Genomic DNA, 18,729 nt, shown 5'->3' on the forward strand with positions numbered 1-18,729 from the left:
TTTTAATAATTTTGTCATTGCTGTATTTGAAGAGAAGTAAAGATTTTTCTCCCTCCTCTTCTTTATTCCAGTTCAATTTTGTGGGAAGAATCCTTGGTCCCAGAGGACTAACAGCTAAACAGCTTGAGGCAGAAACAGGATGCAAGATAATGGTCCGAGGAAAGGGCTCAATGAGGGACAAAAAGAAGGTAGGTTTTTGAAAAGCAGCAGTTTTCAGCATATGGATTTTACTTACAATACATAAGACAAACATTTTCCTAATGCACAATAACTGTGAAGGCCTTAAAAACTATTTCTCCTACTTAACACTTTTTGCCATAAACTATTACAATATATTTAATTTTCTTTGAGTCGCGTTCCTATGAGTGCTCCACTTCATCTGGAGAAACACCTGCAAAAGTAAGAGATTTCATCACTGGTGTATCCAGCAATAGTTATCCACATTTCTTTCTTCCCTCTCTACTGGTTTGGATTACCTGTTGAATTTTAAAAAGTTGGATCTTTCTATGAGTGCCATCACAGTTTATTTGATTGCAGTTACAGCTTTTCATTCCCCCACAGAGGGATTCTCAGTGTTTGCCCACCCCACAACAGAGAGTTTCATCAAGGGGTTGATTAACCTTTCTCTGTAGCTTAGAGAGCCCATACTTGTATGGGTTTTGAACTTGTTCCTTAATTTCCTAATGAAACCCATCTTTGAATAATTGGCTAACTGTTCATTGCTACACCTGTCTTCGAAGGCAGCTTTCTTGGTAGCCATCACTTCTTCCTGGAGAGCTGGAGAATTGGAGGCATTAATGGCAGACCCTCCCATTGCCGTTTTCTTCAAGGAAAAAGTATCTTTACGGCCACATCTGCCTAAAATGTCTTCTGAGTTCCACATTAACCAGGTTAGCCACATTCCATTTTTTTTCCTGAAGCCACACAAGACCAGGGAGGAAGTTGCCTTCCATAGCTTGGACGTTAGAAGGTCATTAGTTTGGTTCTGTCCACATTGGGAGACTTTCTAAATAGCATTCTCCTGTTTGTCTTATTTGTGGATAGATCTAAGAGACCCCCAGTTTCCAAGGAGACTTTCAAAATACATATCCAGATGTATTCTTTCTTGTTATTAGACTGGTCACAATGAGCCCCCTTCTAAAATAGCCCATCCTACAAGATCCCAATCCAAGTCCGTGCAGTGTTGGAAAAATGTATCAGTTCAAGAAATTTGCAAGGCTGCAACTTGGGCATGAATTCATGCTTTTCCCAAACACTATTCCCTGTTACATGCTTCCAGATCCGATGATATTGTTGGCAGGGCAGTCCTGTTGGCATTAAATTTGGCTCCAAAGATCACTTCCTCCTGCCATGAGTACTATTTTGGGAGTCACCTGAAGTGGAGCACCCACTTCAGGACACTACTCGAAGAAGGAGAGGCTACCTACTTTGTACAGTAACTGGAGTTCTTTGAGACCTGTTTCCCTGTGGGTGCTCCATTGCTTCCCCTTCCCCTTTGATTCTCCTCTTGAGGGACTTTCCAGAGAAGGAACTGGGGGTGGTTCTTATCCTCGATATGGGACATGAGGAGGTCTGGAGCTCATGCATGGGCCGAATGGGCACTGCAACTGAAAATCTCAAATCAAAGGCACTTAAAGTATATGTGCACCTGAAATGAAGTACCATAGGGGCACACATCTCAAACTCCAGTTACGGTGGAAAGAAAGTAACCTCTCCTTTTGCAGAATTGGACCAATACTTCAAAGCACAGTATATTCTTTTAATAAATTCTTAAATTTGTGTGCACTGTAATTGCACAATTCAGTTTTCAGTTAACCAATTAAAATATTATTTTCCACTAACTAATAAATTTCTATTAGTAGTTTATGATGTACAGCAAAGTTAAACATGAAAATAGAGCCCAAAAATGTGTTCAACTGTATCTATGGAAGGGCATACGTCAGAGAAGTATTTTTAATTTAAAAAAAAAAAATCCCTTTCCATAATTGTTTAAAAACGTCCTGGTCCACTGAAGGTATTTCAGAACTTAGAAATATCTGATTTTGGAAGGACCATGGATAGTATGTGTTGGAAAAAGACCATGGGTATTTGTGGTGATGTAGCCTGAATATTTTGTTTGAATCAAGGTGCACCAAAAGTGTGTGTTCACATATATACCAGTTCTGGGCTAAGAGGGAGATCACACCTAAACTTCCTGCCATGGAGCATTAGGCCCCACTCTTCCTCCAGCCATATGAGCTCAGAAGGGAAAACCTTCTGGCAGGAGTCATCCTGTGGGCAGATGCGCATGATGGCAGGAACAGTTACAAAAGCAATATCTGCAGGCACCATCAGATGCTGATATCATCAGACTATGCTTTCTACAATGTTTATTCTGGTCACTTTTTCCTCTGTTACTTGGCAAACTGTTTGCCTTAACCCTCTCCTGCTCCCCTCCCTCAGTCTCTTTATTTCAGTCTTAGTACACCATGATCCTCTGTTCTTTCCTTTAAAATATCCCTGAATGTCCCTTCTTCCTTGTTTTTCCTTTCATCTAATACCTGCCCTCCTCACCCACTCTACCCTATAATACATTTTGTGTGTGTGTATATAAACAGAATTACAAGCATAAGTAAAATAACTAAAAGCCACCTAATAGTTATTTTAAACCTCCTGAAACTAACCACATTTTCAAACCATCACTTCATTCACTGTGCTTTTATGTTATAACATCCTTTTCTCTCACCCCATAACTGCCTTGTTCAGTTTGATGGAAAGCTCTTGGGCAGGGACAATGGCTTACCTTGCCTTGTTTTTCTTGGGGTCTGTAAACGATACTTGAATAAAAAGAAAAGGAGTGGAAACCACTGAATGCATCCGATGAAGTGAGCTGTAGCTCACGAAAGCTTATGCTCAAATAAATTGGTTAGTCTCTAAGGTGCCTCAAGTACTCCTTTTCTTTTTGCGAATACAGACTAACACTACTGCTACTCTGAATCTTGAATAAAAATGAGAGAGTTTTTTTAAAAGTAGTTTCTAGTTAGCATGGACATTCCACATATAAACGAGTCCTTAACTAAATTTCCATTTTTGCTTTGTAATTCACTTTTTGAGATTGTGTGGAGTTTTAAAATATAACTTGCCAAATGTAACGCTGTAGATTTGACAGTTTGTAAAGACTTTTGAAATAATGGTTTTCCTGTAGCTGGGGATGGAATGAGAACTGTTCGATAAATGAGTAGCTTCAGAATGCTTCAGATGACATATAATGTGAGAGTGTTGAAGCAAAGGATATGTGTTAAAACAAATCATATGGTTGACCATATGTAAACAATCTTAGGTGACTCCATAATGTTAAATACTAATATTAAAGGTATTAATCTTTTGAAGAACACTACTGTAAATTTTTACATATTTAAAAAAAATGTATTGTAGCAGAAGCTTACTAATGAAAATAACCCCTTGAAAGTTCTGTTAAAAATTCTAGTAAAAACTTGTTATATTTGGTAAGAAGAAAGTATGACTGTTGTACATACCTCACTCAGAGCGAGCAACCACCTCACCAGAGCCTTTTAGGATTTTCAAACCTCATTCAGCTTTAATCTAGTAGAAGATCATTCTGGCTGTTATTCACGGAAACTTTATTGTAGCTACTAGTTTACCAACAAACAGTTTGACTTCTACTTTTTTTTTCAGATCAGATTCTACAGAGTGGGTCAAATGTGAAGACACAATATGGTTAACATTGCAAGGGTGAATGGTCAAACTTCTTTCTCTCAGAAGTGAAATATTGGTCTGTTAAGAAAGCTGGATGCTGTTAAATTTATTCAGTCTTTGTTTGTTTTGCCTAAATGTAGATATATACCTTGGTTTCCAAGAGACAGATGATAGTCTTTAATTCTTTAGACTTTGGTATAATTCTTTACGCATTACTCATTTTATTACTAGAATTTAACAGACACAAAGGGATAGGGGAAGAATTTTGGGAGAGAGCTCACTTGCAGTTAGGTTGAATAGTTGCCTGAATGAAGGTTTATTAATTCTTAATCTCCCATATTATGGGTATCCTGGTTGAAAAGTTTTCAGACACTTATTCTTCACAGCCCTAAACTTCTTAATTGTCATACAAAATGAGAGGTTACTAACCAGCAAGATCCAGAGGCACTATCCAATTAATAACCCACCTGCATGTCAGGAAGGAGGAGGATGCTGATATTCTTGCTTGTGGGCTACTCTGAATGCTGCTGAGGTGCCCTGAGCTCTGGTCTACACTTAAGTTTTGCCGATGTAGCTATGTTGAATAGGAGTGTGAAAAAAACACACCCCAGCCAACACAGCTGTGCCAGCAAATGTCTTCGTGTAGACAGTGTTATACCGGCAAAAAAAATCATTTGCCGGTGTAAGCAGCGTCTGCCTTGGGCAGGTTTGCAAGTATAGCTATAATTTATAGCTACATTGGCAAATCTTCTCTAGTGTAGACAAGGCATTATTCTTTTATCTGCTTCTAGCTCAGTAGTTTTCAAACTGTGGGTCAGGACCCCAAAGTGGGTCACAACCCCATTTTAATGGGGTCACGAAGGCTAGACTTGCTGGGGCCCAGGGCCGAAGCCTGAGACCCACTGCCTGGGCCAAAACCAGAGGGATTCAGCCCTGGATGGCGGGGCTCAGGTTATAGGCCCCCTGCCTGGGGCTGAAGCTCTTGGACTTTGGCTTCCTCGCACCCCCACCCTGGGCAGTGGTGCTCAGGCTTCAGTCCTGCCTCTTGGGGTCGTGTTGTTGTTTTTGTTGTCAGAAGGGGGTTGCGGTAAAATGAAGTTTGAGAACCCCTACTCTAGCTAGTCAGGTGACTGATACTGAAAGCATCCTTTCCACCTCTGTGGTGGTGGAAATGAAAAGGAGTATTCTCATTTTTCCTTCTGTCATTGCCACACTGGAGCTTTTCCAGTATTTGGAGTTATTGGGTCCAGAGCTCTGCCCTGTTCCATTCTTTTGGTTCACAGGAGGGTGCCTCATCTATTTTGCTCCTTCTCGGCCTGCTTGTGGTGTGGTCTGTTACTCTAACCCTCCCTCATCATCCATTTCTTGAGCTGTCATCTCTTCTCAGCTGCTGTTCAGCTTTCCTAAACTACATCAGCAGAGTTAAATGTATATTCTTGTCATTTATTGCTGCCCACATGGTTCTGAGCAGCTGCAGTGAAGTTGACCTTTCTTCCAGTATTTGTCCATATGTATTCCACTTTTGGGTGCACATGCACTGGAGATTGGAATCTTTTAGCCAGAAATATCCATCGGGGCCACCCATGCACTCTAAGCATCTTCATACCTCATATTGACGTCAGAAAAGGCAAAGTGGGCCCAAACATCCCTGAGTTTCTTCTTACTGCCCGTGGCTGCAAGATGGAATACTGCTAGTGTCTATGTCTCAAGGCATTTTCTTCATGCCTTCCCATATACTGTAGGTGGTGGTAAGATTAGTTAGGTCTACGAGTGTATTTTTCCTATTGGCGTTCATGTGTAATTTTTCTGTTTTTTGTTACTCAGAGTGAAAAATACTTTTCCTCAGTAGTGGGATTTAGTCATGATTGAAGCTTTAGGAGCTGCCCTTCCTGTGAAGCGACTTAATGATGGCTGCAACAGATGCTTCTTTTGCCTCAGGAAGGGCATGTTCCTGGCAAATGTTGCATCTGTATGTCTTTTTCAAAATGGACCCAAGAGGCAGTAGAGGCTCACCTAAAATTTTTCTTTTAGACTGCCCTGTTGACCTACCTCAGACCCCGGTAAGCAAGACCCATCAAACTAGTTTATTTGAGTTCAGAAGTGCTCTGGGAAGTTCCAAATCAGCTGACAGCTCCTGAGCACTGTCCTCCAAATGGCCCTGGTTGTGTACTCAAGTCAAACTTCAGGCAAGAGTAGAAAGGTGCATTGCTTCTCTGGAAACCAGGGAGATTTCCCTTGACAGACCAGAGCAAAAAGAGGCTAAGATTACCTCCTTATTTCCAGCCTAAGAGGACTTTAGGGCCCAGATCAGCTACTGATGGAGACCTGAAGGAGCATAGTACCAGACTGCTGGCACTATCTCACAAGATGAGAGTAACTACCTCCGGTATTGAGTCTGCATACCAACAACTTTCTCGGTACCATTCACTTTGGCACCATCAACTCCAGTTCTGTCAGTGCCCAGTCTGTCTGTTTTTTACAGCACCATCTTTTTTTCAGTATCGAGCTCATTTGTGGTACCAGGAGATCTCTATCTACTGAGCCACCACCTCCATTGCTATCTTGGGTGCTGACTGTCTCAACTATGGTGTCCACTACCACCATTACTGATTACCTCTTTAGCGCCACATAGGGCACAACCTGAGATCTCCTGAGACCTCAATCAGGGTAGCCTCAAATCTGGATGAAGACTGTTCCTTTGTCTGATTCAGAGCCAAGTAGGGAGGCATCTTATTCATATTTCTCTTATTAACTCAGTTAGGAAATTGAGGGCCTCCTATATGCATCAAATATTTAGAGGTAGGTACTCTTGGTATCCTCCACTTTGGCCTGTAATCCCCCCCTTTTACATGTAATATGCATTCATGGCCCTACTGGAACTTCTGGGTCTTAAAATATGTGAGGCAGAATCTGTCTACACCTACCCCCCTTCCAGAACTAGAATCACCTCTTCTGTCCCTTCTTCTCAAGGGGCTCAGTTTGCACTCCTACATACCGAATACTCAAAAGAGGTATTAGAGGAATAGTATCCTCCATGTAACAGATCACCCTATGCCAACTAACATCTCATTGTTCCTGGATATGGCAGTGATGTCTGACTCACTCAACTGAGCAACAATTGAATTTCAAAGGCCTTTTTAGAATTAAAGTGGATGACTCCTTGCATATGTTAAGACTCCTGGGCCACTCTTTGGTCACCAGGTGCATACACACCAGTTGCTAGAAAGAGAACCATGATTCCGCACCAGGCAAAGGTCATTGCCTAACGTTGTTGTTTTTTTCATCAGAGATCCTCAGAACTTTCAAGAAAAGACAGCAATTCTAGAAAAGGAGACCATCTGCCTCTCATGTTGCAATGATCTTAAAGAAATCATTTTGATGTGTTAGTCGAAAGCTGCCTTACAGAAACCTGCAGGATTTATATTTGTTCTCCCATCCTTCCAATTCTGAGGGTTTTGAGAACTATCAGACAGGATTTGGCAGTAGTGATCTAATTGGCACCAGCCTGGCCAAGGCAGATTTGATATCCAGACCTGATGACCTTGTCAGCATACCCTCTAAAACCTTTACCTCTATTCTATTGGAATTAATTTCCCAGATTGGAAAGAAGGTGCATCTGGATCTGACCTCCTTACATTGCACAGATTGGATGACTGATGTGGAAAGATCCTGTTCTCTGGAGGTACAAAATATTCTGAGTTGAAGTGTCTCCACCAGATTAATGTATGCAACCAAATGGAGGAGATTTATTACTGATCACCACCATTTATTTCCTATTGACACCCAAGTCCAAACTGTCCTGAACTTGCTGATTTTTAAAGAGCCTGGGACTGTATTAGTAAGTGTGTATTTGGCAGCTATATCAGCATACCACTCCCTGCTTCCCTTACAGGACTCTGCACAGTTTTCTCTCATGATACCTAAACCAGTAACTTTTCTGATCGCAAGTTTTTGCTTTTTAGTATTACATAGTTGGGTAAAATTCATGAGCAAATAATTAAAAGCTTAAATGTTGTACTGCACCACATTTTAACATAGTCTTCGTACCTCAAAGCAAAGATCTGTTCTTGATGTTTATTAATCTTGACTAAGTTCTGTGATATAGGCTATATTTCACCTTTTTATTTGAAAATACTGAAGAAAATAACTTGTCTAATTTTCAGGCACCTGATTTGTAATACTTTTGTAATCAAATATAAAGCTGCTAAATTAACTGTAGTAATTCTTGATGACAAGTTTTGTGTTGTAAACAATGTCATAAGTAGAGCCAAAAAATAGATACATTATCACTTGCTGGTTGGAGGAAGAATTAAAATACAAATGGCAACAAGGGAAAGGTTTTGTAGAAGTATCATGAGTTGATGAAGTGGGGTTTCTGGAGTGGCAAAAGCCATTTAGTTACAGGCTATTTTCTTAAGTTGTGAATTTACCTAGAGGCCAGGAAAACCTGAACATGAATCTTAATTTACTGACAGACTGCCCTTGCCAGAAGCTGCTTTAAAAAAAACCAAAAAAAAAAAAACCAAAAAACACCCTAGCATGTAGCATGTGGTTCAGCTGTGCTTCTATCAGTGAGGAAGTGATACCAAAGTATTTTCAGACAGCAATGGTTGTCTCAACTATCATACACTGGAAGACTGCATTATAAAAGTTCAACAGCTTAGGGAGGAGTAAAAATTGGAAAAAAACCGGTGTAAATGGTAACATTAATCTTCTAAATACATTTAAAATTTTAATTCTTAAATGTAAATTGTTAATTATATCTAAATAGTACCAAATCCAGGGCTTAAATTTAAATAATTTCTCTGAAGGTGCATCTACAGTTCCTTACTCAGTGATGTTACACGAGCTCCAGAATTGTAAATATTAACCTAGGACGAAGCATCATGCTTTGCTACAATGCACAACAATATGTCAAACAATGCACAGAACATATCTAGAAAAGAGGCATGACCCTTCTCTTTTCACTTTATTTAACCCTATCTGAATCTCCAGATCTGAAGTGATGATTCTCTTTATAGTTGCACTTAGTCATACTTAAAAATTCTACACTTACACCCTGTTTTTATGTTGCATTCAAAAGTTTATCTGTTGGTTTCCTATTGAGATTCTTCTAGGCGTTTAGTAGCTTACATCATGGGTGACCAGGACTTGAAGTTAGGTTGCAGTTTACATGAGGGAGTCTCTCTTAAAATAGCAATAATATTTTTAGTACTCAGCCATCCAGTTAGGGGTTGTGGCTTATGTTCCTGTACACATCAGAAAGTCTAAAATATTTTCAATTCAAAATGAAAAGTTTTATTTTGATCCAACGTGAACTTTTTGTTTTGATTTTGGCATATTGACAAAATGGTGAGGACCTTTCTTTATAACCTTTCGTCCAGTGGTTAGGTACTCAGCTTGGATGTGGCAGACTCTTGATTCAGTTTCCCCCTCTGCATAGTGTGGAGAGGGGATTTGAACTGAGGTCTCCCATATTGCAGGAGAGTGCTGTAGCCGGTGCTGACTGCATATTCTGATCTGGGTCTTCTTCAATCTCTCCTGTTGAAGCTGTTCTGCCTTTGTTAAATAAATAGTCATTGAAGCAGGGATTTGAATGCGAGTCTCCCACATTATAGGTGAGTGCCCTAAGCCTTTTGGGCTATTGAGACATTCTTACTCTCTTTTCCTGACCAAGTGACTATGAATTCCCCCATTCACCTCCTCCTAGCCATTTTATGAATCTAGTCCTCCTTTGTTTTCGTCAGAACGCCCGCAACTGAAGCAAAATTTTTTGCATCAGACGAAAGTGAAACTTTTTTTTAAACATTTTCAAAACATTCTGATTTTTTTCATAGGCTGAAAATAACTAGCGATATAAAGGATAACAAGAAAATATCCTACAAATACATTAGAAGCAAGAGGAAGCCCAAGGACAGGCTAGGTCTGTTATTTAATGAAGGGGGAAAAAACAGTAAGAGAAAATGTGGAAATGGCAGAAACGCTAAATGATTTTTTTCACCAAAAAGTTTAGTATCAATTGGACATCTAACTTAATGCCAGTGAAAATGAGGTAGGATCTGAGACTAAAATAGGGAAAGAACAAGTTAAAAACTACTTAGACAAGTTAGATGACTTCAAGTCAGCAGGGCCTGATGAGAAAGATCCTAGAATACTTAAGAACTGGCTGAAGAGATCTCTGAGCCATTAATGATTATCTTTGAGAATTCGAGGAGGACAGAAGAGATACCAGAGGACTGGAAAAGGGCAAATATGGCACCTATCCATAAAAAGGGTAATAAGGACAACCCAGGGAATTCTAGACCAATCAGCTTAACTTTGGTACCCAGAAAGATAATGGAGCAAAATAATAAGTCAGTCTGTTCGTAAGCACCTAGAAGAAATTAAGGTGATAAATAACAGTCAACATGGATTTGTCAAGAACAAATCACGTCAAACCAAATATCCTCCTCTGACAGAGTAACAAGCCTTGTGGGTGGGGGAAAGCAGGAGATGTGATGTATCTTGAGTATAGTAAGGCTTTTGATGCTGTCTCACATGACCTTTCATTAACAAACTAGAGCTATACAGCCTAGCTGAAACTACTATAAGGCGGATGCACAACTGTTTGGAAAACCGTTCCCAGAGTAGTCATCAGTGATTCACAGTCAAGCTGGAACTCATATCAAGTGGGATCTTGCAGGGATCAGTTCTCGTCTGGGTCTGTTGAATATCTGCATCAATGATTTAGATAATGGCCTAGAGAATACAATTCTAAAGTTTGCGGATGATATCAAGCTGGGAGGGGTTGCAAGTGCTTTGGGGGATAGGATTAAAATTCAAAATGATCTGGACAAACTGGAGAAATGCTCTGAAGTAAATAGGATGAAATTCAATAAGGATAAATGGAAAGTACTCCACTTAGGAAGGAACAATCAGTTGTAGATATACAAAACGGGAAATGACGGCCCACGAAGGAGTACTGTAGAAAAGGATCTGGGGGTCAGTGGATCACAAGCTAAATACGAGTGAACAGTGTGACACTGTTGCAAAAAAACCCAAACATAATTCTGGGAGGTATTAGCAAGAGTGTTGTAAGCAAGACATGAAAAGTAATTCTTCTGCTCTGCTCTGCACTGATTAGACCTTAACTGGAGTATTGTGTCCCATTCTGGGTACCACATTTCAGGAAAGATGTGGACAAATTGGAGAAAGTCCAGGGAAGAGCAACAGAAATTATTAAAGGTCAAGAAAACATGACCTATGAGGGAAGATGGAAAAAATTGGATTTGTTTAGTCTGGAGAAGAGAAGACTGAGGAGGGACATAAGTTTTCAAGTACATAAAAGGTTGTTACAAGGAGGAGGGAGAAAAATTGTTCTCTCGAAGACAGGACAAGAAGCAATGGGCTTAAATTGCAGGAGGGGTGGTTTGGGCTGGACATTAGGAAAAACTTCCTGTCATGGTATTTTAGCACTGGAATAAATTACCTAGGGAGGTTGTGGAGTCTGCCATTGGAGATTTTTAAGAGCAAGTTAGTCAGACATCTGTCAGGGATGGTCTAGATCAATGGTCCCTAAACTGTGTGGTGCGGGGGAGACAGTGGAAGGCTTGGGGGTGTTACATGGCAGGGCCTGGGCCATCTCCCTTGGGGTGTGGCAAGGGAGTGCCACCCAACTCCGGCCGCAGCTCTGCTCCCAGTCCAGCCCCTGCCCCAGCTGCAGCTCTGCCCTCATTCCTTCTCCTCCCCCAGGCCAGCTCCACTAATAGGCCCAGCTCCTCCACCATCCCCAGTTCTGCTTTAGGCTCAAGCTCCTTCACTGAGCCAACTGTGCAGTAACGGGGAGGTGGGTACAAAATAGGTATATAAATATCATTTAAAAAGTTAACCGTTTAAACTATTACAATTATATTGGTTAACCGATTAAATGGAGAGGGCCCGGGGCTGCTCCGCCCGGCCTGTGGGCCTGGGGGTTAACAATTAGAGTAGGTTAACAGACTAATGCTTATCAATTAACTGTTTAACCATTTAATATTTTACATCCCTAGTACGGACGGAATGTATTACTTGTAAGGGGAGGGGTGCAACAGGAGAAGTTTCGGTGCCATTGGTTCAGAGCAGTGGTTCTCAATCAGGGGTCCGGGGCTCCCGGTGGCCACGAGCAAGTTTTAGGGTGTTTGCCAGAGAGCAGGACCAGCATTATACTCACTGGGGTTCAGGGCAGAAAGCTGAATCCTAAGCACTGCTGCCCGGGGCTGCTTCGGCCGGCCCACTGAAGCCTCTCCTACCGAGACTGAAGCCAAAGCCTGAGCAACTTTGCTTCACGGGGCCTTGGGGAATTGCTCTGCTTGCTACCCCTAACGCTACCTCTGGCTTTTAATCTACTGAAAAACAGTTGTAGCACGGGTGGGCCGTGGAATTTTTATATATGTTGGGGAGTAGGGACTCAGAAGGACAAAGGTTGAAAACCCCTGATCTTGATGACACTTAGTTCTGCCTCGAGTGCAGGGGACTGGAATAGAAAACTTCTTGAGGTCTTATGTTTCTATTTGGCGAACTCATCAGTAAATTACACATAGTTTCAGATTGAATGAAACTGCATTTTTCGGCAAACAAGAACTATTCACTAAACAGTTAGCACCTAGTTCTGCTCATAACTCATTTGTAACATTTCTGTAGTTACTGGTCCTTGACCTTGCTCCAGAGACTTGCTTTTCTCCAGTAACACATGGTCTTGATCTGTCTGTGTGAATAAACGTAATCAAATGTAGAGTTGCTGACCTTAAGAAATAATAACCTTAATGTTTGCTGGAGGGTCTGTCTCACTTGCTGAGTCACTTGACAGCTGCCTTAAACATAGAGTAGTTAATGTTCACAAATCGTGAAAGAAGTGCTACATGTACTCTGTGTGTATGAACAACAATATAAAGCTGTTGTACTGGCACTTTTATTCAACTAGAATATGTTTAGCAAGTGTTAAGGCTTTTCTTTTGTATGTCAGAATTAATTTTGTCTCCATTGCCTTTTTTGAAACTCCTTGCAATTAAGATATTTATAAAAACTTAATGTAAGCTAGTGCCCCCAAACTGAACCTAAGTTTAAAATGTATGGTGTTAAAATGTGATAATTAACACCAAAAGAGTTGCCTGAAAATTTTCATTTTTTTTTTTTTTTGGTTTGCTTTGTGAAGATGACCTACATGAATGAAACACTGCAAGTGGTTATGAATATTCTAATATATGAATTCTCTGGTAATTGCAGGTTTTTAAGCCTGTTTTTCAGATCTTGTAAAGTCGAGAAAAATAGCATTGGTGACTGGATACATGAGCTGTAAGGGAAACCTGTTCAACACCATTTAAAAATAAAATGTATCTTCAACAGAAAAAATAGTAGGGCTGTCAAGCAATTAAAAAATTAATCGTGATTATTAATAATAGAATACCATTTATTTAAATATTTTCCACATTTTCAAATATACTGATTTCAATTACAACACAATACAAGTGTACAGTGCTCACTTTATATTTTTGATTACAAGTATTTGCACTGTAAAAAACAAAAAACAGTATTTTTCAGTTCACCTAATATGAGTACTGTAGTGCAATCTCTTTATCATGAAAGTTGAACTTACAAATGCAGAATTATGTACAAAAAAACTTGCATTCAAAAATAAAGCAACGTAAAATTTTAGAACCTGCAAGTCTGTCAGTCCTACTTCTTGTTTGGCCAATCACTCAGACAAACAAGTTTGTTTACATTGGCAGGAGATAATACTACCTGCTTCTTGTTTACAGTGTCACCTGAAAGCGAGAACAGGTGTTCTCATGGCACTGTTGTAGCCGGTGTTGCAAGTTATTTATGTGCCAGATGCGCTAAAGATTCATGCTTCAACCACCATTCCAGAAGACACGTGTCCATGCTGATGACGAGTTCTGCTTGACAGCAATCCAAAGCAGTGCGGACTGACACATGTTCGTTTTCATTATCTGAGTCAGATGCCACCAGCAGAAGGTTGATTTTCTTTTTTGGTGGTTTGGGTTCTGTATTTTCCGCATCGGAGTGTTGCTTTTTTAAGACTTCTGAAAGCAACCTCCACACCTTGTCCCTCTCAGATTTTGGAAGGCACTTCAGATTCTTAAACCTTGGGTCGAATACTGTAGCTATCTTTAGAAATCTCACATTGGTACCTTCTTTGCGTTTTGTGAAATCGGTAGTAAAAGTGTTCTTAAAATGAACAACATGTGCTGGGTCATCATCCGAGACTGCTGTAACAGGGAATGTATGGCAGAATGCAGGTAAAACAGAGCAAGGGACATACAATTCTCCCCCAAGGCGTTCAGTCAGAAATTTAATTAATGCTTATTTTTTTAATGAGCATCATCAGCATGGAAGCATGTTCTCTGAAATGGTGGCCAAAGCATGAAGGGGCATATGAGTGTTTAGCAAATCTGACATGTAAATACCTTGCAATGCCGGATACAAAAGTGCCATGCAAATGCCTGTTCTCGCTTTCTGGTGACATTGTAAATAAGAGGAGGGTAGCATTATCTCCCTTAAATGTAAACAAACTTGTTTGTCTTAGCAATTGGCTGAACAAGAAGTAGGACTGAGTGGACTTGTTAGCTCTGATATTTTTACATTGTTTCGTTTTTGAGTGCAGTCATGTAATAAAAAAAATCTATATAAGTTGCACTTTCATGACTGAGATGGCACTGCAGTACTTGTATGAGGTGAATTGAAATACTATTTCTTTTGTCATTTTTACAGTACAAATATTTGCAAGTAAAATAATATATTCTTTGATTTCAATTACAACACAGAATGAAATATATATGAAAATGTAGAAAAAACAGCCAAAATATTTAATTTCAATTGGTATTCTATATTATAACAGTGCAATTAAAACTGTAATTAATCACAATTAATTTTTTGGAGTTAATTGCGTGAGTTGACTGTGATTAATCGACAGCTCTAGAAAATAGACTTCATTTTGAAAGAAAATGTTAAAGTTTAGAAATAATGTGAAGTGTATGTTTTGCATTGAAATTTAAGGTTGGTTGATGTGGAATGCCATAATAGACAAATAAAATGCCACTGCTTTTTAAAGTTATTGTAATACAGCATGGATTTCAGTGATTCAGAAGTGATCAATCTGGAAGGAAAATGTTATATTTTTACTAAGTAACATTCCTTTGAAAACAACCCCCAAATGTTAGGATCTAAAATCTTTGTGCACACAGTAACCACTTCTTATGAATGGTAAAGTGGTTTTAAAAAAGTGTTTTTCTCTTATACTTAAGACTTCATGTTATTTCTGTCTAGGTATTGGCCAGGAATATAATTTCATCAAGTATCTAAAAATTCCTTCTTAGGCTTTAGGAGGAACAGCCTGCTTACTTTAAGTGGCTTTTTGTTTGCTTGAGTGGATGTTGAGTGTCCGTCTCTGAATATGAAGAATTTTGAGGGGAAAGTTAATTTGAAGAAATGAGTATAGCATTTAGTTCTGAGAGTTGAAATCTGCCATACTTCTCTTCTGTGGGAGTGAATTGCATAATCTAAATCCAGTTCCTGTGAAACTTCATCAGTCTCCTGCTATCGGCTGACACTTCAGTTGTTACAGCAGAATGTAACTGTCATGAGAGAGTCGGGTCGTGGTTGTGGATGGAGAGGTGATCTCTTAAAAATCTAGGGCCAATACCATAGAGCACTTTGCATGTTAGTTACCTTCCTGATTTTTTCTAGCTATGTTGACAAGACACATTTGGAATATTTGGTGCTCTTGATAGCTAGGCAAAAATGAAACATGCAGTCTGTATACAGAATATACAACCAAGACGATCAGTGTGTGATGCAATCATTTTATGATGATGGCTGTCAAGGAAATTCATGCTGCTCAAAGGCTTACTTTTGCAGTTATTAGAACTGTCAGAATCAGTTCACAAAAATCCATTATCAGGCACACTAGTCTTTACAGTGCATTGATTTCCACTTACCAGATACTTCCTAGCTGGGCCTGCTCGGCATGCTGCAGTTTGTTAAACTTCATGGGTTGAGCTTGGAACAGTGTTTGCTGAAGATGAGTGTTGCCAGTTGTCTGTAGAAGAAAGTGCCAGACTGATAGTTGCAGTCACATGTCATCACTGTCAGATTTTGTTTCTGCAATCTGAAAAAAGAATTGTGCAAGCAGGCAGCTGAAGAGAGAAGCTTCATATGTTTACAAAGTGGCTCCAGGAATTTTACTTTTAGGTAATGACTTTATCTAAATTTCATTAAGGTTTGTAAAAAGAAAAGGAGTACTTGTGGCACCTTAGAGACTAACCAATTTATTTGAGCATAAGCTTTCGTGAGCTACAGCTCACTTCATCGGATGCATTCAGTGGAATGTAGCTCACGAAAGCTTATTCTCAAATAAATTTGTTAGTCTCTATGGTGCCACAAGTACTCCTTTTCTTTTTGCGAATACAGACTAACACGGCTGCTACTCTGAAACCTGTCATTAAGGTTTGTGGTTTTTTTTTTTTTTTTTACAAAACACATATACACTTCGTGCATTCAAAATGCAGTATTTGAATTTATTACTCTGATCAATGAATTTGCAACTGAAGTTTCTAACTTGAAGACAGATTGATTCCATTTTAAAGCTTCCATTTTAGCAGTCCCTTCAGCCAAATTTTCTGTGACCATTAGTTATTAAGCTTTCTTTGTCAATATGCAGTTCCAAATCAGAAGTTCACCCTGGTTCAACTATATATATTGAATTTGTTTGGACAGTGTCCAAAAGGTCCAAGTGTATCATACCTTTTCTTTGTGTTTAAAAAAACAAACAAACCCTATTCTAAGCTTAATTTTCTTGGGGAAGTCATATATTCACTTAAAAGATGTTGTATTAAAAGTGCTTTCTTGCTCCACCAAGTCTACTAACATTTTTATAGCACAATGAAAAATCTGTCATATCAGCATCTATAGAGTAGATGATTTACAGATAGATGATTTACAAATATGTGGGGAAAATTGCAGAATCTAGAGTTATTGGAACAGTGTCCATAGAAGATTACCTACTTAGTTTCCCTACTATTGTGCTTCCTTGTAGGACACATGATGCAGTGGGGTCTTGGTGACCCAGTATGTTTTTACCAATGGCAGATGCTTCTAGAAGTGGGCTGTTCTGTTCAACTTCCAACAGCTTCACTGCTTCTGTGGCTGCTATTGCCTGCAAAGTGAATAGAGAGTCTGTTCTGATTTATTTGGAAAACCATTTTAGCTTGAACTGTGTTGCCCCTCCATCTAATATGAGACAGACCTTTCTCTTTGTAACTGTGCTTATGGCTTCTCTGCACTTAAAACATTGCAATGGTGTAGCTGCACACTCTAGTACATCAGTGAAGATGCTACCTACGCCAGCAGGAAGCTTCTCCCATTGGCATAGATACTCTCTGCTCCCCAAGAGAATTCTTCTTTTGACCTAGCACAGTCTACACTGGGGGCTAGGTCGATTTAACTGCATCACTTGGGTGTGGATTTTTCACACCCATGAGTGACATAATTATACCAAACTAGTTTCCTAGTGTAGACCAGGCCTTAATTAGTTTCATAACTCTGGTTATAATTAAGAGGACTGAAGTTTTACAACTTAGTTGATCATGTAAATCACTTAAAATGTATAAATGCTGATTAGTGGAAGCCATACTCCAGGAAATTTAAAAGAAAGTTTCAAAGACTTGAAAGTAGTCATTAGAAATTCTCTTGAATCACCCTAATGAAATAAGTTGCTTGTGTAGGGAGCTTTCTAAGCAGTCTGTGAAGAGTAATTACTTTTTACCCTGCACACTTTTTCTCTTTCCAAAGTAGTTTACTTTGCCCTATCACTTCCAGTATGTAATTCTTTACTGATCAAGAGGTAAATGAGAAATATCACAGGTACAACATAGTAGTTACAGGTAACTTGCTTACATTTGAGAATAGTGGTCTTTTTATAAGAGAGGCTATCTCCTCCTTTTGTACAGGTCTTTTAACAGGTTCAGTGTTGGTGCAGTATGTTTTAAATAAACTTTCTGTAAAAGCTTACCAAATGAATGGCATTCTTAAAAAAATGATTGCATAAAAAGTCTATTTAATCTGTTAAGGAACTTCTTTACTTTCTAGTGCAGAAAGACTTTAATTTGCTTTGAAAGGTAGAGCGATGCTGATGTCTGAGGGCCACTAGAATCACTGTAGAGCAATATTAATCTTTCACAAAAAGAAAAGGAGTACTTGTGGCACCTTAGAGACTAACCAATTTATTAGAGCATAAGCTTTCGTGAGCTACAGCTCACTTCATCAGATGCATATCGTGGAAACTGCAGCAGACTTTATATATACACAGAGAATATGAAACAATACCTCCTCCCACCCCACTGTCCTGCTGGTAATAGCTTATCTAAAGTGATCATCAGGTGGGCCATTTCCAGCACAAATCCAGGTTTTCTCACCCTCCACCCCCCCACACACACAAATTCACTCTCCTGCTGGTGATAGCCCATCCAAAGTGACAACTCTTTACACAATGTGCATGACAATCAAGTTGGGCTATTTCCTGCACAAATCCAGGTTTTCTCACATCCCCCCTACCCCCATACACACACAAACTCACTCTCCTGAGTGAAAATCACACAAAGCCCTGGCTGGGATGATTTAACTGGGAATTGGTCGTGCTTTGAGCAGGGGGTTGGACTAGATGACCTTCTGGGGTCCCTTCCAACCCTGATATTCTATGATTCTATGATTCCTGCTGGTAATAGCTCATCCAAACTGAACACTCTTCAAGTTTAAATCCAAGTTAAACCAGAACATCTGGGGGGGGGGGGGTAGGAAAAAACAAGAGGAAACAGGCTACCTTGTATAATGACTTAGCCACTCCCAGTCTCTATTTAAGCCTAAATTAATAGTATCCAATTTGCAAATGAATTCCAATTCAGCAGTTTCTCGCTGGAGTCTGGATTTGAAGTTTTTTTGTTTTAAGATAGCGACCTTCATGTCTGTGATTGCGTGACCAGAGAGGTTGAAGTGTTCTCCGAC

The 18,729-nt window shown here is 39.6% G+C and overlaps 1 protein-coding gene across 13 annotated transcripts in view; it reads left to right on the plus strand.

Annotated features, from left to right (window-relative positions):
* Nucleotides 1–18,729, plus strand: part of QKI (QKI, KH domain containing RNA binding) — a 331,524-nt gene that overhangs the window by 144,749 nt on the left and 168,046 nt on the right. For 12 of the 13 annotated variants that reach the window (XM_073337872.1, XM_073337874.1, XM_073337875.1 and 9 more), the window contains exon 3: nt 72–188. The exons of the other annotated variant lie outside the window; for it this stretch is intronic. In XM_073337872.1, the coding sequence (XP_073193973.1) occupies nt 72–188 (117 nt within the window). The remainder of the gene's footprint in view (nt 1–71; nt 189–18,729) is intronic. 13 annotated transcript variants of the gene reach the window in all.

The sequence above is a fragment of the Lepidochelys kempii genome, chromosome 3 (genome assembly GCF_965140265.1).
Source record: "Lepidochelys kempii isolate rLepKem1 chromosome 3, rLepKem1.hap2, whole genome shotgun sequence".
Classification (NCBI taxonomy): Eukaryota; Metazoa; Chordata; order Testudines; family Cheloniidae; genus Lepidochelys; species Lepidochelys kempii.